The sequence below is a fragment of the Lipotes vexillifer genome, unplaced genomic scaffold, assembly GCF_000442215.2.
Source record: "Lipotes vexillifer unplaced genomic scaffold, Lipotes_vexillifer_v1.1 scaffold520, whole genome shotgun sequence".
NCBI lineage: Eukaryota > Metazoa > Chordata > Mammalia > Artiodactyla > Lipotidae > Lipotes > Lipotes vexillifer.
In genome coordinates this window covers 611,413-638,384 of record NW_006784004.1, presented here as the reverse complement: position 1 = coordinate 638,384, position 26,972 = coordinate 611,413, and the positions used below count along the sequence as shown (strand labels likewise).

The window sequence follows — 26,972 nt, the reverse complement described above, 5'->3', positions numbered from 1 at the left end:
AAATATTTTGTGAGATAAGATAGATGAAGTAGGGAGGAAACAGGGCCAAGTATGTCAGCCAGGAAGGGTGAGGTGCCTATGTAGTTAGGAACTGGAAAGAGGGTAGGAGAGAAGAAAAGACAACAGGATTTGCTGACGGATTCAGTAGAGGGCATCAATCTGAAGGAACACTTCAATGATTTCAAGGCTTCTAGGATGAAGGAGATCATCACTTTCAGAAATGAAGCAACCAGCTGTAAGGAGAGATTCTCAGTTTAATTTGAGGTACAAAGACTTTTGGCTTTAGATGAGACCCCAGAGTTACATTTTCAAAATTAGAACTTTTTTTTTTTAAGTAAGAAACACCGTAAGTTGGTTTCTTAAGTTCAAACAGTAATTGCCATGGTATAGACAGAACCCACTTTAAGCTTAAGGACTGATATACTATAAACTCACAGAGGTCCCTTAAGTGGATAGAAGTGCCATGTCCAGAGGCAGAGATGCCTGCCAAGTTTGGCTCTGGATCTGCCATGTATTATATGGTCCTTACTTAAGGCTAGATGTGGAGTGACAGAGTCCTGGAAATTTCAGGAAAAGTGGAAAGTAGAGGGCCTTCAAGTAGGAAAGTAATATTTTTTAGCTATTATGTACCCCTCACTTTACATCTGGCTATCTTATTTAATACTCATAACAACCCTACAAAATAGGTATTAGCATTTTAGAGATGAAGACATTGGGTTTAGAAAAGCTAAATAAAGTGCTCACGCTAGAAGGGAAGGACCTCAAATTCGAACCAAATCCAGATGTTTATAGGGGCCAAGTCATGCTCAGTCCAGTTCTCCTCATAACGCCCCACTTTACCCTGTATACTAATTCCATGAAGCCCAGAGAAGGTAAATCCCACATTTGGAGCCAAGCTGGGGCCAGAAAGCAGATAGGCTGATCACCCTCCCACCCCCGTCAAAGGTCTTTCCAGGGCTGACACACGCCTTTCAGGATATGACAACCTACACCACCCTACAAAGGATGGAGAGAGGGAGAAAAACCAACTGGTTCAGTTGAGGAGCAACGAGAAAAAAGGAGGCAAAGAGGAGTTGTCAGAATGGGGTGAGGAGGTTGAAGAGTTAACTATGTCCTTTTGCGTCTACTGATAACCGTTAACAAAGAGACCGACTACCTAGCGTATTTCAGGAAGCTGAGCCTTGGCCAGCTTCATTCCTGATCGCCTTTCAGGAACTAAGTTTTAACCCTTAGCGTAAATCCAGAAAAGACAAAGTAAGGCGAGCAAGGTGTGCACTTCAGGCAAAAGCGGAAACTCGCAGTACGAACCAAAACTTGACCCAACCAGGCAGCAGTGATTTGACGACAGTTTGAAAGACAAGTTTGGTTGTAAGACTCGCCTGCCGCCGAGGGGTGGGGCCGCAGCAGCCCCGGCCGCGTTTCCTCCAGGCCCACACCGCCTCCGCCTGCCACGTGACCCGCCGTGTTGTGGTCCGGCCCGCGTGGGTGGCGGGAGCGGCGGGAGGGCGGGGGCGAAAAAGGGGCGGGTCACGTGACGGGGTTTAAATCTCCCGCAGCCGGAGCCGCGGGGGCGCCAGTGCCGCGAGTCGAGCGGGAGGAGAGGAGGCGAGGGAGGAGGGCCAGAGAGGCAGTTGAAAGATGGCGGACGAGGCGGCGCTCGCCTTTCAGCCCGGCGGCTCCCCCTCGGCAGTGACGACTGAGAGGGAGGCCCCGTCGCCTCCTGCCGGGGAGCCGCTCCGCAAGAGGCCGCGGAGAGACGGCCCCGGCGTCGGGCGGAGCCCGGGCGAGCCCGGCGGGGCGGCCCGGGCCTACCCGGGGAGGCGCCGCCGGCCGACGACTTCTACGACGACGACGACGACGACGAGGGCGAGGAGGAGGAAGAGGCGGCGGCGGCTATTGGGTACCGAGGTGCGCAGGGCGCGGGCGGGCCGGGACTGCGCATCCCCCCTCCTCCCGGGGCCCCTCCTGGGGTGGGGGAGTGTCGGGCGGGCTGGGGGCTCGGGGCTGGCTCTGCGGCGTCCCCCTCTCCACTAGGGCCCTTCTTAGCTGCGCGCCTCCGGAGCTGCGGGCCCGGCTGCCGGAGCGGCCCGAGGACTCATTCCCTCCCTCACTCTCTCCCCTCCCTCCTCCCCCGGCCGGCGGCCCGCCCCAGTGGCCTCGCGCTTTGCGCAGCCGCGGGGCGAGCTAGCCTCGCAGCTGGTTTAGAAAAAGTTTCTCTCCCCTCCTACTCTTTTAACGTATTGCTTTTGTTAAATGTCTTTTGCTTCTCCGCCCACCCCCCCACCTCCCGCACACTTAAACCTGAAACTTTTTGACTGTCCCTTGCACCAACCTTTTGCAGTTGGTTTTGCAAACTGACACCTGTGCAATTTGTGTGTGGGTGGTTTTTTTTTTTTGGAGGGCCTTTATTTTTAAACTTGTTTTAAATTTTAAAGAGTGTAGTTGCTTCTAAAGACGTTACCCCTCTGTGGTGCAACTAATAGTGGGCATAGGAGAGTAATAGTAGTTTTAGAGTACTTTGAGTAGTATTTTTCCTCTAATCGTGTTCTTAGATTAAATATCTTCTTGTGTGTGTATATGTAACCCTGAAACACGAATTGACATTTTTCTGGCATAGTAAAGCAGATGTGATAGTTGTATATGTCTTGTCATCCTTGAGTGTTTCAGAGTTTCTATCCGGATAGATGTGCGTCTTTATTAATATTTGTATCAGTAAATCCAGTCAGTGGACCATTTGATCATATCAAAAGGCAACAACGTGTGCATTAAGGATTGGATTAGAGAAACAACCCCTGTTTTCAAGATACATAGTTTAATAAGGGAAACGAATAATGCAAAGGTATTTTTGTATGTTTAGTGTTATATGAGAGAAGTGCAAGTTGCCATGGTGATATTTGCACGACTTTTTTGGGTAAATTTTTATTTGATAAGTTTTATGAACTATTATTTGTGATCGATAAATTCAGTCTAACTAGGTTACTACTTTTTTGTGTTTTGATTAAGTAGACATAATTTCTTTCTAGATTTTGATGAACTGAAACTTAGATTCCGAGCAGAATCCCTAAAGATGAGGATATACTGTTGCTGTGAATGGTGCAGATTGATCCAGTAGGCATTCTTTACACAGGCAGTATGAATGTTAAGTGTTATATTCATTGAAAATTGTTGCATCATAATTATAGATCTTCGTAATTTTAGATGCAGATTGTTTCAGAAACCTTGAGTTACTTTTGGTTTCTTTTGCAGATAACCTTCTGTTTGGTGATGAAATCATCACCAACGGTTTCCATTCGTGTGAAAGTGATGAGGATGATAGAGCCTCACATGCGAGTTCTAGTGACTGGACTCCAAGACCACGGATAGGTATGGTTTCACAGTTTAAGAGAGCTATCTTTTTCAGTATTCTCTTTTTATGTCAGCAAAAAATATATTTTTCTGTCCTCTTGTAGCCTGGTGATGAGGTTCTTAGGTGTTTGATGAGATTTAATATCATCTTGGTTTTAGGGGAAAGTCTAGTGCTTTGTTCTGTTTTTGTTTAAAAATAATCTCTGTATGTAAGTTTTTTATTGCTGGTTTCCTGTGCTAGAATATAAGTCCCACGGGGGCAGGGATTTCTGACTGATTTGTAGACTGTTTTGTCAGTGCCTAGAAAAGTGCCTGGCACATAGTTTGTCCTCAGTATTTATTTATTAAGTATTTTGATGAAATGAGAAATATTTTGAAGTAGAGCACAGTATCAGATTTTTATACCAAGGTAGTAACATGACCATCTCAAAATGTTCTTTCTCTTAATGTGCTGGGTTTTTTCAAAAATGCCTTGACTGCTTAAACATAGTAATGATTAGTTCATTTTTAGTGTTTATATTTACTGTATTTTTGGTTTTCTCAAGCTAGGAACTGATCTAAGAAATTTCAGGGTAGAGAATTAAAGCTCAGAACATCAGCATTGTATGTATCATTTTGGGAGACTGGTTAAGATTAACTTGAAGATTATTACTGGAAAAATTTTAAAGATAGTAAAGTATAGATTTCCTTTTCTTTTTTCTTTATGTCTTTAATGGTAAATAGTTTGGGCTTTCGGGACTGGTAAGATCTTTCCTGTGTTGATTTGTAGAACCCTTTTGTACATACTTCTGTCATGTTTATGTTGTATTTTTCTAGATTTTAACCATAGAAATTTAATTCTAGTAGTTAATTAGTTTGACTCTTAAAATACATACTTGGTATTTTATAGCTCTAGGGGCAGGCTCAACTCCTGATCTCCCTAATCTCTTTGGGATATAGCATTAGATCTGAAGATGCTGTGAATGAAACACCTTTATAGTGCATTTTTTTACTCTGCAAAACAGTGTTAAGCATTGCTAATTTCTTACTTCAAAAAATAAATGAGATTTTCAATTACTTGGAAGTGGATCTGATCTAGTTCTTTTCTCTCTTGATATAGGTCCATATACTTTTGTTCAGCAACATCTCATGATTGGCACAGATCCTCGAACGATTCTTAAAGATTTACTGCCAGAAACAATTCCTCCACCTGAATTGGATGATATGACACTCTGGCAGATTGTTATTAATATCCTTTCAGAACCACCAAAAAGGAAAAAAAGAAAAGATATTAATACAATTGAAGATGCTGTGAAATTACTGCAAGAGTGCAAAAAAATAATAGTTCTAACTGGAGCTGGGGTATGTAAGATGTATAAAACACTAGTATGGGGGGTGGTGTATGTTTTTTCTTAAGCCTTGCCCAATTCAGAAACATTTTTCTGGTGTAGAATTTATCCTTATATGATGATGGGCATTTGTGTTTGGAAACTGCTAAAAAGTGAGTGCAGGAGCAATTACTAAATTGGTTCAGTTTTTTAAAAACCTCTCAATAACCTTAAAAAAGATTCACGTCTGTTTACTGGCACAGTAGGTAAGTGGAATTAAGGCAAGCTTTTTACCTACATTATACCACAACTTCTAAGGAGATGCAGGGAATTTTGCTTGCATTAAAGTGTGTCAGGGTCTAATAGAGAAATTGGTTATTTGTTTGACCTTCATGGGGAAACGGGGAGCCTAATATGTGTTGGCAAGTAATGCAGTGTTGGAAAGGTAACAGATTCCTACCTCTCCTCCATTTTAAATTAAGGTGATGTGATTGTGGTGGGTTGTTCCACTTTAGGTCTCAAATAACTAGTTACTTAGGCTATTTCATATTGTGTGTTGAATGCAGAATATGTTACATGGTAGCGACCAGGACAGCTGTTGGAGAAAAATCAGTCCTGCTTTCTAACCTTTTGGTTAAGGGAGGGTGTTATTTAATCTTAAATGATCATGAAGAATAGTTGCACTTTGCTCCCCGATGTGATTTAGGCAAGTTTGTTTTGCTCTGAGGCTAAAGTGGAGTAAATGCTGACAAAATTGTGAAACAAAAGGATAACTTCTGAAGTCCCTATTTGTAATGTCAAGCTTTATTTGTAGAAAAAGCATAGTGTTTAAATCTATTCTTAAAAATTGAAATATTGTTTTTTACAACATAGTTTTTTAAGGAAAATAAAGAAATTTAGCGTTCTTGAAGTAGTAGCACTCTAACCCAGAAGAGGGATTTCTTTGGAAATAGTTCAGTGATAGAAATTCTTGCCTGCTTTCTAGTTAAAATAATTTGGAATGGTTTACTTCATTCTCAATCAAGTTGGAATTGTTTTAATTTGTTGGTTAAATGCTTATAAAGGTTTAAAGTTAGCCTGACTTAAAATTCTTTACCCCATTATGAATGGAATATGTGATGGATTTAATTATATTGGTTTTCTAAGTGTTTTATTTCCATTAGAAGTTAAAGTAGGGCATTATCTCCATTCCCCAAAAGAAGTTTCAGACTAAAAATATTTTTCAGCTCTTCCCTAATTGTGTGATAAGAGGACTAATAATTATTAAGGTAGCAGTAGAAGATTTAATTATACAAATTATGCCATGCGTATTTCAGGTTTCTGTTTCTTGTGGAATACCTGACTTCAGGTCAAGAGATGGTATTTATGCTCGCCTTGCAGTAGACTTTCCAGACCTTCCAGATCCTCAAGCAATGTTTGACATTGAATATTTCAGAAAAGATCCAAGACCATTCTTCAAGTTTGCAAAGGTACTACATATTCTTCCAGTTGTTTCTTTGACCTTCTCTCATGAAAAATTGTTTTGAATGGCAGTCTAGTAAATTGACTGTTAGTACTGTGGTGGAGTAAAATCATTGAAATAAAGTCATTTTAGTCAGAATTCCCTTCCTCCCAGAAGGGATTGTCATTTGCTTTTCTTCATTTTAGGATTGAGCTTATTTTCAAAGAAGAAGCTATTGCATATTTTTCAGATTTGCGCTTCAGTAATGGCCTTTACATTGTCCAGGCTTTTTTAGAGGTTAGTAGATCATATAAAAGTAACATCACTGTTTTGATTTTGAATATTTTTTATGAATCATAAAGATTATAACATCTGCCTTTGGTATGTTTTTTTTTTTTTGCGGTACGCAGGCCTCTCACTCTTGTGGCCTCTCCCGCTGCGGAGCACAGGCTCTGGACTCACAGGCTCAGCGGCCATGGCTCACGGGCCCAGCCGCTCCGCGGCATGTGGGATCTTCCCAGACCGGGGCACAAACCCATGTCCCCTGCATTGCCAGGCGGACTCTCAACCACTGCACCACTAGGGAAGCCCTGGCATGTTTTATAGTAGCTAGGTTTTAACACACGAGGATGTGCCTGAGAAATTTGTGATTAGAGGTGGAGAAGAGTCTTAGATTGCATTTGAGTCAGGGTTGATCTGTTATGCTTTAGCGTCTTTAGTGCTGCTCTGTTCAGTTCAGAAGCCATTTGCCACATGGGGCTGTTGAGTGCATAAGTGTTCTGAGATGTTATGTAAGTGTGGAAGACATACCAGATTTTGGAAACCTAGTATAAAAAACATGCAAAATATAAATTTTATTATATTATATATATATAAATAATGATATGTATAAATAATAATACTTTGATATTGGGTTATAAATGAGGAAGATTTCACATTGTTAATGTGGTTACTAGAAAATTTGAATTGTGTATATGATTCATATTATGGTTTTATTTGGCAGCTCTGCTCTGGAGTTTAAAGTTTGATGTTACAGTCTTCCTTTGGTATCTGAGGGGGATTAGTTCCAGGATCCCTCAGATACCGAAATCTGAGGATGCTCAAGTCCCTTATATAAAATGGCATAGTAATTGCATATAATCTATGCACATCCTCCCTGTATACTTTTTTTTTTTTAATTTAATTTTATTTTTGGCCGCATTTGGTCTTAGTTGCTGGATCTTCGTTGAGGTGTGAGGGGCTTCTCTAATTGAGGAGCGTGGCTCAGTTGCCCTGTGGCATGTGGAATCTTAGTTCCCTGACTGGGGATTGAATGTCCCCTGCATTGAAAGGTGGATTCTTAACCACTGGACCACCAGGGAAGTCCCCTCCCTGTATACTTTAAATCACCTCTAGATTACTTATAATACCTAATATAGGCATACCTTGTTTTATTTTGCTTCACTTTATTGCCCTTCACATATTCTGTGGGCTTTTTTTGTTTTTACAAATTTGAGGGATTGTGATCAAGTGAGTCTGTAGGCGCCATTTTTCCAACAGCATTTGCTCACTTTGTGTCTCTGTGCCACATTTTGGTTATTCACAGTATTTCAGACTTTTTCATTATTTGTTACTGTGATCTGGGATCAGTGATCTTTGTTATTGCTGAGGACTTAGATGATGGTTAGCATTTTTTAGCAATAAAGTATTTTTAATTAAGGTGTGTACTTTTTTTTGAGACATAATACTATTGCATACTTAATAGATTACCATATAGTATAAAAATAACTTTATATGTACAGGGAAACCAAAAAATTCACTTGACTGACTTTACTGGGATAATTCACTTTATTGCTGTGGTCTGGAACCAAACTCATGATGTCTCAGAGGTATGCTTATATGATGTTAATAGTCGCTGGTGCAGCAAATACAAGTTTTGGCTTTTGGAACTTTCTGGAATTCTTTTTCTCTGAATATTTTCAGTGTACAGTTGGTTGAATCCAAGGATGAGGAACCTGCAAATATGGAGGGATAACTATGTATTATACCATACCCAAGAAATTTTATCTTTTTTTAAAAAAAAAAAAAATTTATTTATTTATTTGGGTGTGCCGGGTCTTTAGTTGCTGTGCGCGGGATCTTATAGTTGCGGCATGTGGGATCTTGTAGTTGCGGCATGCAGGATCTAGTTTCCTGACCAGGGATCGAACCCAGGTCCCCTGCATTGGGAGCGTGGAGTCTTTAGCCTTTGGACCACCTGGGAAGTCCCAAGAAATTTTACTTTAGAAGTCTTTTCTGTAGTTTAGCTTTATGGAAAGAAATTGTAAAATTGTTGTTGCTAAACTTTAGTATATTTGAAAGGGTCTTTTGTATTAGTGTTTTTTTTTTTTTTGCGGTACGTGGGCCTCTCACTGTTGTGGCCTCTCCTGTTGCGGAGCACAGGCTCCGGACGCGCAGGCCCAGCGGCCATGGCTCACGGGCCCAGCCTCTCCGCGGCATGTGGGATCTTCCCGTACCGGGGCACGAACCCGCGTCCCCTGCATCGGCAGGCGGACTGTCAACCACTGCGCCACCAGGGAAGCCCTAGTGATTATTTTTTAATGAGCATAGAAGTGAAGTGGACCTGAATTTCCATTAAGGGATAACCTCAGCTACTTTCAAATCATGTGGTCTATTTACATACCTATAAGAAAAGCTCTGCCAATTCAGAATACATGGTGCTAGCTTAGATTGATGGACTACCTAAAGAAGTAATTTTGTTTTGTGCAAGTGTGTTTATAAATGGGAATTAGAGTAAAATGGGGAAATTACATTAGATTTTCTTGGATATGATTTACTTGCTAGAACTGAAAACTAAATTTGAAAATTTTGTAGGCTACTAAGAAATTTGAATCTTTCCAGTAATCAACTTGAAACTTATAAAAAATTTGGAACTTCATGTATCAGCAGTGATGATGGTCATCTATATCTAGCCTTTGGAACAGACAGCTGGTTCACACTAAATTGAACAAATAATGTAGAGTATCTCTTTTCCTTTGTTACAAGAATATGAATTCATGAAGATTCACTGTTTTTAACATACTCGTGCTAGGGGTTATACTGCATGATTTTGAACACCAATGAAATATCACTTAGTTACTGGTTTCTTGAATTGGACCTAGGACACTGGCTCTAGTTATCAGAAATTAACAATTGTTTTTTTTGGCTGTGCTGCATGACATGTGGGATCTTAGTTCCCAGACGAGGGATTGAACCCGTGCATCCTGCAGTCTGCAGTGGGAGTGCGGAGTCCTAACCACTGGACTGCCAGGGAATTCCCCAGAAATTAGCACTTTAAGAAAGGCATCAAGTAACTAGAATTTACTTTGATCTTGCATCTGATTATAAGAGCTTGATTAACTAGTGCATTTATGTAATGCTCACAAGGTTTTTGTTGTAAATTCTTTGTTCTGAGAGGAAACAAAAAACATGCTCAAACTAACTTTTCAGCTTTTTCCCCATCACTTCAGTATATACTAAATTGCCTGACACTTGGGGAAAATGTGGTAACTGAGAATACAAATAGCATGGTGAGAAAGATTGTAACCTTAGTTGTCTAATGTATATAATGGGTATTCAGTTTTAGCTTAAACTGGTTTTAACATGTAAGAATCTATAGAAGCAATTAAGAATTATTCTTACGAAGACAAATTATAAAAATACACATAATAGAAATCTAGACAGTGCTTAAGAGAAAATAAAATACCTGAATTGGAGTAAAAATGGCACAGTGTTAATGTGTTACAGTGTACAGATTTCATAGTACCTAGGAGAAGAAAAAGTTGGAGGGGCAGCATGTTTCACTTCTCTATGAAAGTTTGTTATGGTAGGAGCTAAATAAATAATCTTTATAACTACCACTCATATAGGATTGTTGTACTTCAATTCTTACATTAGGAACTGCCAAAAGGAAAGTACCTAGTTGGTGAAATAGCACTTAAAATAAATAGTAATAGGTAAGAGAGACTGAGTTAATTTGGGTTTAAAAATGAATAGGAAAATGCTGAAGGACAAATAAGTAAGGACAAAGAATAAAGGATAGTATTTAAAAATGAAGGATGGGGAGGGTATGTAAATATTGTAATATTTTACTGGATTCCGAAAAGAATACATGAGTAAAATAGTCATAACCTAAAGTTTTCTTCCAGTGTCTGTACTAAGGAGAACGTTAATTAAAAGATAGTTACTTTGCTAGTTATGAGAGAAAATGAATTTTTTTTAATTGAAGTATAGTTGATTTACAATGTTGTGTTAGTTTCAGGTGTACAGCAAAGTGATTCAGTTATACATATATGTGTATCTATTCTTTGAATTCTTCCCCTTATAGGTTATTATAAAATATTGAGTATAGTTCCCCATGCTATACAGTAGGTCCTCATTGGTTATCTGTTTTATATATAGGAGTGTGTATATTGTTAATCCCAAACTCCTGATTTATCCCCCGCTCCCCTTTCCCCTTTGGTAACCATAAGTTTTTTTCTATGTCTGTGGGTCTATTTCTGTTTTGTAAATAAGTTCATTTGTATCTCTCTTTTTTTTTTAAATATAAGTGATATATTTGTCATTGTTTGGCTTCACTTAGTATGATAATCTCTAGGTCCATCTATGTTGCCACAAATGGCATTATTTCATTCTTTTTTATGGCTGAGTAAATTCCACTGTACATACTTACCACATCTTTATCCAGTCATCTGTTGATGGACATTTAGGTTGCTTCCATGTTTTGGCTGTTGTAAGTAGTGCTGCAGTGAACGTTGGGGTTGCATGTATCTTTTTGAAGTATAGGTTTCTCTGGATAAATGCCCAGGAGTGGGATTGCAGGATCATATGGTAGCTCTATTTTTATTTTAAGGAACCTCCATACTGTTCTCCATAGTGGCTGTACCAATTTACATTCCCACCAATAGGGTAGGAGGGTTCCTTTTGAGAGAAAATAAATTTAATAGAAAGCCATGAAAACAGGAAATACTGTGAATTTAGGCATTTTGGAAGGAAAGTTTCTACAGATGTATCAAGCCATTGATTGTATATGAGAAGAAACAAGATTTCATCTAGACTGGAAACTCAAAAGTAACGGAGAGGTGTGTGAAAGAGGTAACTGGTTCGTTAGAGCAGTTTCTCAACCTGTTGACTCTTTGGGATGGATAATTCTTTGCTGTGAGTAGCGGTTCTGTGCACTGTAGGATATTTAGCAGCAACCAATGGCCTCCTCCCTTTAAATGCCATTAGCCCCCCACCCCAGTCTTGACAGTCAAAAATGTGTCCAGATGTTGCCAAATGTCTCCTGCAAAATTGCTCCCTGTTTGAGCACCAGCATGTTAAGTGCGCCTAGCTTTAGTACCACTTTGAATTCTTCTACACAAGAACAATTAAGGCCAACATTAAAGCTATATATTCTTGTTCTGAACTGTTGTCCTCTTGCATAATAAGGGTTTAAATTGATAATGAGGTTGTGGTCATGGTCCTGAGGAGTCTAAATTCACTGGTGCTGATAAAAATGAGTGGTTTAAGAGTCAGTGAAGGTGAAACTGAGGTTGTATAAGATAACTTTTTTTTTTAAAGGACTGTGTTCAGAGAGTGTAGTTGCTCGCCCGTATTGAATACAGTGAGTGTTCTTTCCCTTAAAGTGATAAAATTCAAGAAAAAGTAGAGGAAGAAATATGAACTTCCAAAAACATATATTTATTCAGTAAATTGTCACTTTATTGATAATGTGCAGATATACCAGATTATGTAGTTATAAAGCTAAGAAATCTCAAAACCAGCTCATTACTTAAAAACCAAAAAAAGCACACACCCCCACCCCCAGAAAAGGCCACAGTCCCATTCACTTGAAGACAGTATGTTAATACTGACTTGTGTAGGTGGATTACATATAAGTGTAGAGTATTATATTTGGGTGTATATTATAAAAATGAGCTCTTTTACCTACTGCTTTGGATTTGTAGTATTTCTGTTTAATGAACTTTCAGATGCTTGAGTACTTGATAACGGTCATAGTGTTCATCAAGTTGTCTACTGTAACTAATCCTGCAAGTGTTCCTTTTGGATGTTTCCTGCTTTCTGTTATTAAAAAGGTATTGCTCTGATTGTCCTTTCTGGTATGTTTATAATTTTCTTAGGATAAATTTCTGAAAGCAAAACTGCTAAGGGTCCTGATTTATTTTACCTTACTGCTGCCTGGAAAGCAGGCAGCGATATATACTCCCATCAGAAGTATAATATATACTCCCATCAGAAGTATAATATATACTCCCATCAGAAGTGTAGAAGTGTACGAGAAAACTGATTTAGCATGCCCATGCCCTCTTCCCCACAAAAAAAGCCTCCCGTGATATGTCATTAGTATTAAAGTATTTTTTAGAAAGTGTGTGTGTGTGTGTGTTGGTGTGTATGTTGTGAATATGGTTTTAAAAAGAAATTCAAACAGTACACAACAAACGATAGTTGGCCTCTCCCTTCAGTCTTCCCTACCTCTAATCTCTTTCTCAAAGGTTACCATGGTAAAATGTTTCATTGGGTTTCCTTCTAGGAAAAAAAAAATGGGTAAACCTGTTTGTGTGTGTGTAGGGGGGAGAGGTATTGTAAGTTTCTGATAATACTTTAAAAATGATTACCAACAGAATCACGTACCCTTTTCTCTACAGTGCTTTTTTCCCATTTAATATCCGTGGAAGTAGTTTCATTGCGGCACTTAGGTATACCTCATTTTAAAGAAAAGGCTGCATAGTACTGTTTGATAGTTGTACCCCAATATATATAATCAGTCTCCTGTTAGTGGATATCTAGAGTTGTTTTTAAGGCAGTTAAAACTATCAGTGTAATAAAAAATTAGCATGTTCTCATTAGTGTTCTGTTTTTGTTTACTAGTGTAGATGACTGCTTCTTACTACTTGCCATGTGTATATCTTTGAGTTGCCTGTCCTTAGCTTTTTTTTTTTTTTTCCCCCCCCATTGAGATGCTTTTCTTTCTCATACTGATTTGTGAGAACATGCGTTTTTTTGGCTGCAACCTGCAGCTTGTGGATCTTAGTTCCCTGACCAGGGATTGATCCCAGGGCATGGCAGTGAAAGCACCAAGTCCTTAACCACAGGACTGCCAGGGAATTCCCAAGAACATGTGTGGGTTTTGTTTTTTTATATATATATATTTATTTATTTGGTTGCGCCTGGTCTTAGTTGCCGCAAGTGGGCTCCTTAGTTGTGGCTCACCAGCTCCTTAGTTGTGGCATGTGAACTCTTAGCTGCAGCATGCATGTGGGTTCTAGTTCCCTGACCAGGGATCAAACTAAGGCCCCCTGCATTGGGAGCACGGAGTCTTAACCACCAGCCAGCCACCAGGGAAGTCCCCGAGAACATGTATTCTTGAAGAGTGTTTTTACATTAGAGGGTGATTGGAATTCCAGTCTCCACTAATCCCGTGAAGGATGTGCAGTGTGAAATATACTTACTAGATTAGTTTTAGTGGACTGATTTGCAGTACCTAATAGAAATGGTATTTAGCCTAAAGGAAAAATAGGAAACATGAGGTTGAGGGATCAGAAATTGCATAGTGGTTAACAGCTGCACTTTGGCATCAAAACTGGGTTTGAATGATAGTTCTGTTACTTGGCTAGCTCTTGTGACTTTTGGCGTTCTGTGCTTTGGTTTTTTCATCTGCAAGATGGGGGATACATGTCTACAGGAGGGTCAGCAGACCTTTTTCTGTAAAAGGCCAGGTAGTAAATGTAACCTGATTTGTGGACCACATGGGAACTCTTGTCATACTGTGTTCTTTTCCTTTACAGTCCTTAAAAATGTAAAAACCCAGTCCTCAGCCCAGTCTTCAGCATTATTATAAAGTGCTCCTGTTATGCCTGTTACTTATATTAAGTAGTAACGAATGCTTGACTAATCGAAATTCTCTTGTGTTAGATTAGTACAGGGGCCGGCAGATTACAGCCTCAGTCCAAATGTGGCCCACTGCCTTTTTTATGTACAGCTGTGAACTAAAATTTTTAAATGGATGGGGGAAAAAATCAAAAGAATAATACTTCACATGATATGAACATTATATGAAATTCTAGTATCAGTGATTGTAAATAAAGCTTCACTGGAACACAGCTATGCTCATTCATTGGCCTATTGCCTGTGGCTGCAGATATACTACAATAGAAGACTTGAGTGGTTGCCACATAGACCGTAAGGACAGAGACTGAATGGCCCGCAAAGCCTTAAATACTTGCTATCTGGTGTCCCAGTGTGGAAAAAGTTTGCTGAAGCTTGAGTTCCTTGGGGAAGCCACATGTTTCACAGGAAAAAAGTAGTTGAATTTGTCAGGTGACTTAACTTTAATTTGCAAGTATTGATTAGGTAAGATTTTGAGTAGTCTATGGTTTAGTGGAATGAATGAAACAAGACCAGGGATTATGAGGATTTTCCTTACCAGGATCAATTAGTTTCACTTATTTTTTTGACAGCATGGAGAACGTAAATTCTGGTTTCTTAACAGCTCTACCTAGCACATGGTGGCATCTCAAACTTTGATGAGTCCTTTTAGTTTTGAGGGGCTGCAGTTAACACCCCTGCTTTTGACTGGAATCTCATTCATATGCTAGAAATTTTAAGAAGCAAACAACCAGCATCTCTGGAGAAAAACCATTATTTCTACATGAAAGCTTACTGTGGCAGATAGTTCTAAGCTTTAGTTTTGGTCACATTGGTTGCCTGTGGCCAATTACTGGATTGTTCGCGTGTTTCTGGACACTGCTGTGAAAGCAGCCTGTCATTTTAATAGTATTTGAGCCTTTGGTCCCAACTGTGCTATTCTAAATGGATCCCTGTGGCAATAATAATGGTCCAGCCCACATGATTGGTTCCTTAATGGGCCTTAAGGAGGTTCAGATTTGGGATGGCCTGTCTTGCTTAGAACTAAAGTGTCACAGTTTCAACATGAAGAATTAATCTTTATTTTATCTGAAAGTTGTATCTCCAATTAGTTTTTAGCAAACTTTCCTTGTTAAGTAAGAGCCTGATTTAGGAGTAATTTCTATTAAAAAACAGCCCTTTCAGAGTAATTTTTTTCCCATTATTTCAGATTATATCCCTTAGTTTGAACACAGTATTAAATCTAATGATTCAGACATGGTCCACTACATAGTTGAAAGAAAACAGACAAAGTTAAGTTTCAAGTCATCATAAAATGTAGGCTTATAAGATGAAACAAACCCTTCATAAATTATTCCCAACTACAGGAATTGATTGGTAAATTTAAGGACTAAATTTCCCTGAACTGATAGGACATGAAGGGAAACTAGAGTGTAGAGCTGAATCTAGTGTCCCACAGGTTTTTGTTCTTTTTACCCTCTTTTTTTTTTTGCTGTACGCGGGCCTCTCACTGTTGTGGCCTCTTCCGCTGTGGAGGACGCGCAGGCTTAGCGGCCACGGCTCACAGGCCCAGCCACTCCGCGGCACGTGGGATCCCTGTGTCCCCTGCATCGGCAGGCAGACTCTCAACCACTGCGCCACCAGGGAAGCCCACCCTCCCTTTTTAAAAAAAAGGGTGGGGATAAGGCACACAAAAGTTCATTCCAGGAGGATGGAGTCCTGGTACTCTGCCCAGCCTTGTTCTGGAGGTAGTCAGCCATTTGTTCTTGTGCTGCTTTTGGCATGCTATTAGCACTTTCCTTACTACTTTAGATCCCATTTTATCTGTTGCCTAGAATATTATAATATTTGTTAAAATACTCTTTAACAGCTGTTTCCAGAGGGGAGGTTTGCAAGGTGCTGGTGTTTAATCCTCTAAATGTAAATGTATTAGAACAAAGCAACCTGGGGAGAAAACAGTGGTTTAATAGAGAGCACTACCTAATGGTCCAAAACATAATGTGGCTTTCAGTTTTCTATAAACATTAGCTTTAATAAACTCTTCACTTGTTACTTCTTTCTATATGCATTGTCTTTCTTAAATTGCAAAGTTCATGAACTTTATGATAAAAATTTGAATGAGAGGCAGAATTCTTGGGTTTTATGTAACATTTTCAGCAGCATATGGACATGGATGTGATAGTCTTTATAATGAGATTTGCATATTTTACTTAAAAGGTATCCCAGTAGTTTTTTCTAAACTTGAAATATTAAGTAGAAGTAGTCATCTAGAATCTTAACTGTCAAACTTTTTTGTATAATGTCAGAAGTGAAGTCCCCTACCCCCCCATCCCCATTTTATAGATTTTGTATCCTTCCTGACTTGATGTTTAAATTAATGTATCTGTATTCTTTGCATATACTTCCCATTTTTGCTTAATAACAAAACAACAACAAAAACAAAGCTATACATAGTGGTGACTAGCTTGATTTTTTTTCACATATGTCATGGGCCATCTTTCCAGGTCAGTGTATCGAGACCTCCCTCATTCATTTTAATGGCTGCATACTCCACTATTATGGATGTACCATATTTCTCCGACCAGTCCTCTTTTGATGGACATACGGTTGTATCTTGTTTTTTTTTGCTAGCATTGTAATAGGTTAGAGGCTGTAATGAATGGAAAGGAAGTAGGCAGAACTACTACTTCAAAGAAAAAAGAGAAGAAACTTCCTTTGCCATAGTCACTAAATGAAGTTTAATGAAAACACTGTCAAAAGTTGAGAGGACCAAAATTGATACTTTTTCTCTGATCTTTTTGCCATGTGTATATCTGAATTCTTTGTTTTTAAAGAAGAAACAGCATTGAAGCATTATTTGGGGGGAAAAACACACACACAAAATCCAGCAACTCAGCATTCATGAGCAACTCTATACTATACCAGTATGTGCCTGTGCAGTGGAAGGAAAACAATTTTGGTAAGGAATTAAAACTTCAGCTTTAAACTCCCAACAGGTTGATATTTATAATAAATGATGAATCAAAAAAATTTTTAATATTATGTTGACAGTGCCTTTTTTAGTTTTAAAAAAGTCACCATATCTTTGATATCTTTAATTTCAATTTAAACTTTTTCCCTTTTTCCTTACAAAAAAAATCATTTGCAGCCAACAAAAATTAGATATATATTAAGGTATGTATTTCTTCTGACTTTTATTAAAATATCAATTAGCATTTATAAGAGATGTTTGTGGGTCGACTTTATCCTTTTCAAGAGGCCATGTTCACTAATTGCTGAGTTTTACACATGACAGCAACAATCCTTTCGTAAGTGTGTGTGGCATCCATCTATATAGGTGCTTTGAGATACTCATGTATTGTTTTTTAATTATCATTGGTAGTTTTGTTTTTTTGTTGTTGTTAAACCTGTGACATTTGTTAACACTTACATAATCTTTTTTTCTGCTTTTTGCATTATCTAGGAAATATATCCTGGACAATTCCAGCCATCTCTTTGTCACAAATTCATAGCCTTGTCAGATAAGGAAGGAAAACTACTTCGCAACTATACTCAGAACATAGATACACTGGAACAGGTTGCAGGAATCCAAAGGATAATTCAGTGTCATGGTTAGTAAACTTCAGGATTGCTTTTTCTGTTACATATTAGTTTTGTAGGAAAAGTTAGGATTAGAAAAAAGGCTGCCATCCAGGAATGGAGATTAAGCCTTATTGTTTAATCATGTTATCTGATGAATTGTAGATAAATGAAGGAAAGTAGATTGCAAAAATATGAAACCAGAAATATTGGCCTTGACACTTAATTGTACAAAATGTTAGATATTAATGTGCTTTTGGATTTCAAAAGATGCAGCAATTATGTAACATTAAATTCTTTTAAATAACCTTTTTTGATTACAAAAGTAATATTAGCTATGGATGAAAAAAACATGGCATCTTTAGGAAACCAAAGGAACTGCTGAGTAGTTCAGATGTAGGCTTCAGAAATTTGAAGACTAAATCTAAAACAAGTATGAACAGACCATTTTCTTATGTATCTAAACTGTTTTTGAAACACAGCTGTTAAGCTAAGGTAATACAGTTGTAACCTTCCAAGTCTGCAGTTTTAGTCCTGGAGGAGTTGGTATATTTTATTAAAAGAGTAGCTTTAGGAAGCATCATTATATCAGCATCTCTCGCGTGGAGTCTCTTAAAAATTTTAAAGTCGCTAGCTTTTCTGTTGTCAAGCTTACATGTTGGTTGTTTTTAGGTTCCTTTGCAACAGCATCTTGCCTGATTTGTAAATATAAAGTTGACTGTGAAGCTGTACGAGGAGATATTTTTAATCAGGTAATTTATCACCCATATCTTAGGAACTGTGCATGTCTCTGATCTGTTTCTTTTACCTCAGTCCTTTTTTTCTGGAAGTATTTATGTGGTACAGAAACATCCAGGAAAACAAATGTTAACCATTGGGAATTCCAGAGAAATACACAAAAACCTTTCAAAACCTTAAGTTAAAAACATTGCTACATAATCTCTTGATTGATGAAGTAGACTACCTAATATATAAGCCTAAAATAAAAACCCAGATCATTAAGTGTGGTGTTACTTAACATTAGTTTTTCTCCTTACTCTCCCTTTTTAAAAGTGCCTGTCAGATTCATTTTGTAAAAAATTTCATGTACGCTCATTGACCAAAAAATACAGGAAAATATTGGCAGAGAATAAAAACCATCCAGAAGTAAATTCTGTATGCTTAGCTGCATATATAGTTAATCATATAATTATGAGACGATAGCATATTAAAATGGAATCGTATTTTACAAACTTTAATTTTTTTAAAAGTTAAGTCTCATCTGTGTACATATATACACATGCTGCTTTTTCCTCTTTATAATGGCCTCTTGAATATCAAATGTAGGTCTATACAGATATAATAGCAGCATACACAGATAATAGCAAAATTGTATTTCATTGTATGTTAATAAACTTAACGGGTCATTGATAGTTAATGTTTAGGTTTTATCCAGTTTTCCCTGCTATTTATCCTCAGCTTTTCTGTTTTCTTTGATAATTTTGAAATGAATTCTTGGGAAGTGTGGAAATGTTGACTCTAACTCGGGCTTGCCCTTCTCTTTCCCACCTCAACTAAAATCTGGAACATGCAGGTGGTTCCTCGATGTCCTAGGTGCCCAGCTGATGAACCACTTGCTATCATGAAACCAGAGATTGTCTTTTTTGGTGAAAATTTACCAGAACAGTTTCATAGAGCCATGAAGTATGACAAAGATGAAGTTGATCTTCTCATTGTTATTGGGTCTTCCCTGAAAGTAAGACCAGTAGCACTAATTCCGAGTAAGTGGGTGATGATTTTTTTTAGAGAACCATTTCTATATATTTTGCCATGGGTTGTGGGTCTGTAGAGTAGACCCCAATGATCTTATTCTTTTTTTTGTTCAAGAGTGAAGAGCCACACTTTTTTTTTTTTTGGCTGCATTGGGTCTTCATTGCTGCACGTGGGCTTTCTCTAGTTGCGGTGAGCAGGGACTACTCTTCATTGCTGTGTGCGGGCTTCTCATTGCAGTGGCTTCTCCTGTTGCTGAGCACTGGCTCTAGGAGCACAGGCTCAGTAGTTGTGCCTCGGGGGCTCTAGAGCACAGGCTCAGTAGTTGTGGCACACGGGCTTAGTTGCTCCGTGGCATGTGGGATCTTCCCAGACTAGGGCTCGAACCCGTGTCCCCTGCATTGGCAGGCGGATTCTTAACCACTGCGCCACCAGGGAAGCCCCCAAACTTTGTTTTAGGTGACATATTCTTGCTCAGGAAGATTGGTTAATCTGACATTTCAGTGGGGGAAGAGGGCTTTCTTAATAACAAGGGGAAACAGTTCAACTTAAACTTTTCAGTGGAATGTGCTTTAATGTGGCAGGAGTTAGCATGACCTAATTTTACATATACTGAGGAAACATATTAAAAATAATCTGTAGTTTTAGTCTTAATTTGAGTAGTTGATCTTTCAAATGTAATTGATTTTTGGTCCAGTAAGTTCAGATGTATAGCTTGATAGATGTGTAACGTACTCATGTAGAATTTTGGGGCTCACAATGATTGGTTTGTTTTGTAAGAATAACAGTCATGCCTTGTCAATCATTGTATGTGGATCAGCTCTACCCACAAGGGTGTTCATGTGTATAAAAATGCTCAAAAACAATTTAAGTCCCTATTATTCTCAGGAATATTTCTTTAATCCATGCTCCCATCTACCTTTTTTCTCCCTCTAGTGAGCAAGCAAGGGGGAGGAAGATAGAGGGACTAATTCAGTAGCATCATTTGTGCCATAAAAGTGAGGGAAGGAGGAGAGGAGAGGAGAGTATATCAAACCCTTAACTGGAGAATTAAAATTGGACCCTCATACCAGCAAACAGATAGAGCAAACTGCTGGAAGAAAGAGTTAAGCTCTCCAATCCTGCATCTTTTTCCTAGCCCACATGTAGTGGCTTTAGCAGTTTAACTCAGCCTTCCCCAAGTAGCTTGAAATTCTGTTAAAGTAGATTATAGAACAATTTGTAACTAAAAGAAAGAAAGAAAATTTAATGTATAAGCTTATTTGCATGTTATTTTTTTCTATTTAAATGTGAGGCAGAGAACTTCTTCCAAGATTCCTGTGGGGTAGTAAAACATGTTGGTGATAGGCAAAGGTACTTTTTAAAAAATGTAAGACATTGGGTACATAATAGTGGAGAACAGACTGGTATGAATTTTCACATATCAGAAGCCATTTTAGTAGAATAACTATTACTTATACTGCACCAAGAACTCTTCTCTGCATATCAATGCTCACTGCAGGCTTGTGGAGAAGTACTGTTATTACCCCATTATACAGACAAGGAAATTGAATACAGAATAAAAAGTGAGGCGATTACCCAGAGGTAACCAGGTGACAGGAGCAGAACCTGAAATTTTGCTGCCCATCTGTTTACTTGATAGTTTGATGGTATGTAATAGCTTGGTTGAATACTAGAGTTGTCTTTGGTATTGGGAGCATGTTAGATTTTTTTTTTGGCCATTGCCTCACGTCTTGCAGGATCTTGGTTCCCCGACCAGGGATAGAACCCTGGCCGTGGCAATGGAATCGCAGAGTCCTAACCACTGGACTGCCAGGGAATTGTTAGATTTTTACATAGTGCATTTCTTTTGGTTTTATTAGTGTACCTCTCTTCCTTTCTCTAATTCTCACTTTTTTCACCCTATTCTTAGGTTCCATACCCCATGAAGTGCCTCAGATATTAATTAATAGGGAACCTTTGCCTCACCTGCATTTTGATGTAGAGCTTCTTGGAGACTGTGATGTCATTATTAATGAATTGTGTCACAGGTTAGGTGGTGAATACGCCAAACTTTGCTGCAACCCTGTAAAGCTTTCAGAAATTACTGAAAAACCTCCACGAACACAAAAAGAATTGGCTCACTTGTCAGAGTTGCCACCCACACCCCTCAATATTTCAGAAGGCTCGAGTTCACCAGAAGGAACCTCACCAGCAGATTCTTCAGTGATTGTCACTCTTTTAGACCAAGAAACAAAGAGTAATGTTGCTGATCCAGATGTGTCTGAATCAAAAAACTGTGTCGAAGAAAAATCACAGGAAGTACAGACTTCTGCTAGGAGCATTGAAAGTGTTAATGAACAGTTGGAGAGTCCGGATTTGAAGAATGTTGCCTCCAATACTGGGGAGAAAAATGAAAGAACTTCAGTTGCTGAAACAGTGAGAAAATGCTGGCCAGCTAGACTCGCAAAGGAGCAGATTAGTAAACGGCTTGATGGTAAGAAAGGCTGTTGAAACATTTTGAAGGTTATAATTATTCTAAAATATTTGTAAGAAGTGAGCAATTTGGGCAGGCTAGTTAGGGTAATTTTATGCGGCTAAATGTAATAGTTGATTGTGTTTAGAGAAACTGTAAAGTTGAGATTTTAAGCCAGAAAAAGATAAACGGTATCTTCCGTAATATGGGGGAAAAGTGGTGTGAAAGCATGCTCTGTACCTTGTGTTTCCCTAGGGAATGAGAAGGTAAGCATTTAATTGGGAAATGCTGAGTGCTGTGCCATTTTCTGGAGAGAGCTTTAGCTAGTAGAAATGATTGAGATTTGGGTACTTACTGTGGGGCAGTGACTCCACATTTTCTGATTTTAGTATCCTGAGGCAGGAACGATTACTACTCTGGTACAGGTGGGAAACCGAGGACCATAGAGGTTAAGTACCCCAGGCAAGGTAACAACTAGGGTGTGGAAGAACCAGGTGGATTCTGGGTTCTCTTAACCATTAGGTCGTGTTGTTTCAGATCTAGAAAACAGCTGGTTCTTCACCACTGAGTATCAGAAATACCATCTACCCTGTTTTGACACATGGGAAGTCTTTTTATCAATTAGTTTTTTTTAAAAAAATAACTAATTAATTTTGGCTGCATTGGGTCTTTGTTGCTGTGCACAGGCTTTGTCTACTTGCGGCGAGCGGGGGCTACTCTTCGTTGCGGTGCGTGGGCTTCTCATTGCGGTGGCTCCTCTTGTTGTGGAGCACGGGCTCCAGGCGCACGGGCTTCAGTAGTTGCAGCACTAGGGCTCAGTAGTTGTGGCACACGGGCTTAGTTGCTTTGCAGCATGTGGGATCTTCACGGACCAGGCGAACCCGTGACACGGGCTTAGTTGCTTTGCAGCATGTGGGATCTTCACGGACCAGGGCTCGAACCCGTGTCCCCTGCATTGGCAGGCGGATTCTTAACCTCTGCGACACCAGGGAAGTCCCTATCCGTAAGTATTAACATAAGAGAAATCACTTTCTACTTTTTGAAACCACTTATGACCAAGTATTAATCAAACAGAAACTTGTGCTCTTAGATGCAACAACTTTGTACAGCTTAAAACATCAAGTCCCATTCCACTTACTATATACATGGTGAAAACTGATAAGAAATTTGAGACAAATGTATTAAGTGTTGTAATCATTTGCTTTAAATAAATTTTAGTTCAGTTGAATAAGCGTTTGGGCATTTTCCATACAGCAAGTTCTGGAGACACTGATCAAGCTACTGATATTTGTGTATATAATTACAAAAATAGGTGAATGAGAAAAAAATAGGTGATATTTTAAAAGGTTTATGCTACTTGGAGGGCACTAGGTTATTGAAGGCTTTCTAAAAAACCTAAGTTCTGACTTTGGTCTTGAACTGTAATAAGGGAACGTCTTCCGTGGGGAAAACTAGAAAGACCATAGAAGAATACTTTACGCTTTCAAATGTGGCAAGAGTCAGAAGCAGAGAAATTACTGTTGATTTAGTCAGGTAAGATAAGTCTCTATCATATACAAAGTCTCCCTAGGCACTGGCAGCATTCTCTGGCTGTCTTTTTGATAGATGGGTCAAACATACAAAACTCTCCAGGAAAGTGGTATTATACCTTGGTTTTAGTCTACCAATTTAGACCTTTAAAGGTACAGGCTTTGGAATTAGACTGAGTTGTCAGATCTACTTCTCTCTCATAGCATTGTGAGCATCTGAAAAGATAACGGATGTAAAGAGTGTAAAACTTAACATTTTTAGCGGTTAAAACCAAACAGCTGGACTTTACTCATTTTAGTTTGCCACTGTTTGTTGTGAGGTTGAGGCAGAAAGGGAGGAAGTTGGAGCACATAGGAAGTAAAATGTAAATGTCTTGAGGGTTGCCAAGAGGGCAGAAACAGATAGGTATAGGGTACTTCCACTGAGAAATAGATGATTCAGTTCTTCAGGGGAGGCCAGAGCAGAAAGAATTTTTTTTTAATATATTTATTTGTTTGGCTGCTCCGCATGGCATGCAGGATCTTAGTTCCCCCAGCAGGGATAGAACCCAGGCCCCCTGCATTGAGAGCACAGAGTCTTAGTTTAACCACTGGACTGCCAGGGAAGTCCCTGAAGTGTTCTTTTTATAAACATGGCCTAACCTATAGAAAGGAAAGGGCAGGAGAGCCATGTGCTGGGACCCTTTAACAGACTGCGAGGGGATGTGATTCAAAGGACATGGCCCTAATTAGAAGCACCAGGTGGGGTTTTCTTTCTCCAGTCCCTGAAACACAATGAAATAAGTGGTTTCCATGCTGCAACACATAATAGGTGAGAACTGGGTCATGATGGGGTATAAAAAAGCTTGAAAGTCATTTTGAAGAGAAACTCAGGTACGTTTGGTAGATGTTATGTCACTCCAGATAAACTATGCAGTTAGTCAGGCTTTTGTGAATCAGTCTGTGATATGGTGCAATAATAACACGGTGTGATAACAGACTTAAGTCAGAAGGTACTTGGTGCTTGTGAATATAAGGGTATAAAACATTTCATCATTAATGTTTAAGGTTCCTACCCGTTCACTTACATCAAAATGTAAACAAAAGCAGGGAATACTTCTTACCATCGGAGGTCAAATCTTATACTGCAAATGCTAATTTGGGAAGGCGCTGGGAAAGAAAGCTTAAAAGGCCAGCGCTAGATCAGTGCTTCTCACACTTTAACGTGATAGGACTCTTGTAAAAATAGATTCAGAGGGGTGGGTGGTGGGCTGGATACTTCATTTCATCTCATCAAATCTGTTCAAAGGGAGTTTCATTGAACGTGGCTGTCTACATTTTTTTCATTTGCCTCATAGGGTTGTGAAAATTATTTCATATCCAGATGAGGAAATTGAGGCACAGAGATAACTCTCCCAATTTACAAAGTTGATGAGTGGCAGAACTAAGATTTTCATGCAGGACTGAGTCTATAGCTTGTGTTTGAGAAACTACAGTAATAGCCTCTAGAATGATACTCAGGTAAAAGGCTAAAAGCTACACTTTATTCCAGACAGCCCACTCAGACCAAGTCTTAGAAAACTGGAAATAACCCACTTCTCTCTTATTACTGTATTTCAGGTAATCAATATCTGTTTTTACCACCAAACCGTTATATTTTCCATGGTGCTGAGGTATATTCAGACTCTGAAGATGATGTCTTATCCTCTAGTTCTTGTGGCAGTAACAGTGATAGTGGAACATGCCAGAGTCCAAGTTTAGAAGAACCTATGGAGGATGAAAGTGAGATTGAAGAATTTTACAATGGTTTGGAAGATGATGCTGATGTTAATGAGAGAGCCGGAGGAACTGGATTTGGAGCTGATGGAGGTGATCAAGAGGCAGTTAATGAAGCTACATCTATGAAACAGGAAGCAACATGCATTAACTATCCATCGAACAAATCATAATGTAGAATTTGTCCAGGTACAGGAATTGTTCCACCAGCATTAGGATCTTGAGCATGTCAAATTGAATGTTTACTTGTGAACTCAGTAGAGCAAGGACACCAGAAAGGTATAATATTTATAGACTGGTAAAACAGTTTTTTTCCCCATGGGTAATTTTTAACTTACTTATTTCTGTGCTTATACACTCAAACACTAAGTTTTTTTTAAAACAGAAAGGTACCTAAGTATCTTTAATCAGCTGTTGGACAAGACTTTCTTTTAAAGGTTCATTTGTATGATACATCCATATGTATATATAATTTTGTTTTTGCCTAGTGAGGTTCAACATTTTAAATTTTTCAAAAAGCCATTGGAATGTTAAATTAATGTAAAGGGAACAGCTAATCTAGACCAAAGAATGGTATTTTCACACTTTTCTTTGTAACACCGAATGGTTTGAAATCCTCATTCTGTTCCGCTAAACTTTTGATTCTTCATTAGCACAATTACCTATTTTCAAACACTGGCATTTTCCAGAACTTGTGGCAGCTAACTTAAAATATCTCATGACATGCAATCTGAGTAGAAGGAAGTCAACAATATGTGGGAGAGCACTCAGTTGTCTTTGCTTTTTAAAGTGAGACTTGGTGCTAACAGTTTCAGGAATATTTGTTCAAATGAAGATGGCTTTTGTACTTCCTGTGGACATATAGTAATGTCTATATTGGCTCATAAAACTAACCTAAAAAACAAATAAATGCTTTGGAAATGTTTCGCTTGCTTTAGAAACAATAGTGCCTGCCTGGGTCCCCTTAGTTTCGAGAATATTTGCCATTGTTGTTTAAATACCTATCAGTCACGGTGGTAGAGCTTGCACTGATTCTTTCCATAAGTATTAAACTGCCAAGATGCGAATTTGCAAAGCCTTTATGAATCAATAATAATGGTACTTCAACTGGGGGGGAGAGTGTAGTATCTTGGACTGTTGTTGCCTCTCCCCCCGCCCCCCATTAATGAGAGCAGCAGACCCCCTGATTACAGTTTCAAAGCCAGTAAGTACATGTTTCCTGTTGGGAGGATTTGGTGTGTAATAAACACCAAACTACTAGCCTAGTATTATGGAGATAAGCGGAGATAAGCGTGGTATAACTTGTAATAGCAGAATAGTTAAACTAGTTCTTATAACGTATTTAAAAGCTTAGCCTGCCTTAAAACTAGAGATCAACTTTTTCAGCTGCAGAAGCTTCTAGCCTTTCAAAAAAGTTCATACTTTATAAAATTGCACAGTAAGAATTTATTTTGCAGACCTTTCCCCCAACATTGCTCTCAAATAAAGTATTCCTGTGTTGCTTTAGTATTTATTACAACTTAACAAAAAGGGTTTGAAATATAGCTGTTCTTTAAGCATAAAATACCCAGCTACTGCCAGAGAAAAGAATTTTATTGAATGGTCATTTCCCTACCTGAAAGATGTCTCAATCTGAATTTATTTGACTACACTAAAGAATGCAGTTTGCCATTTGCATGATCTGTGCTTGTGCTATAGATAATATTTTAAATTGAAAAATTTGTTTTAACTTATTTTTACAGTGAAGACTGTTTTCAGCTCTTTTTATACTGTACAGTCTTTTATGTAATCTACTGGCATATGTTTTGTAGACTGTTTAATGACTGGATATCTTCCTCCAACTTTTGAAATACAAAACCAGTGTTTTATACTTGTACACTGTCTTAAAGTCTATTAAAATTGTCATTTGACTTTTTTCTGTTAACTTA

The 26,972-nt window shown here is 38.7% G+C and overlaps 1 protein-coding gene across 1 annotated transcript; it reads left to right on the top strand.

Annotated features, from left to right (window-relative positions):
- Positions 1-1,638: 1,638 nt before the first annotated feature.
- On the top strand, positions 1,639-26,972 carry SIRT1 (sirtuin 1). The gene is given in 10 exon segments (XM_007456473.1): positions 1,639-1,797; positions 1,800-1,908; positions 3,247-3,363; positions 4,445-4,686; positions 5,969-6,121; positions 17,441-17,588; positions 18,229-18,308; positions 19,130-19,316; positions 21,218-21,781; positions 24,889-26,972. Coding segments are annotated over 10 exon segments (2,088 nt in total). The 3' UTR covers positions 25,218-26,972.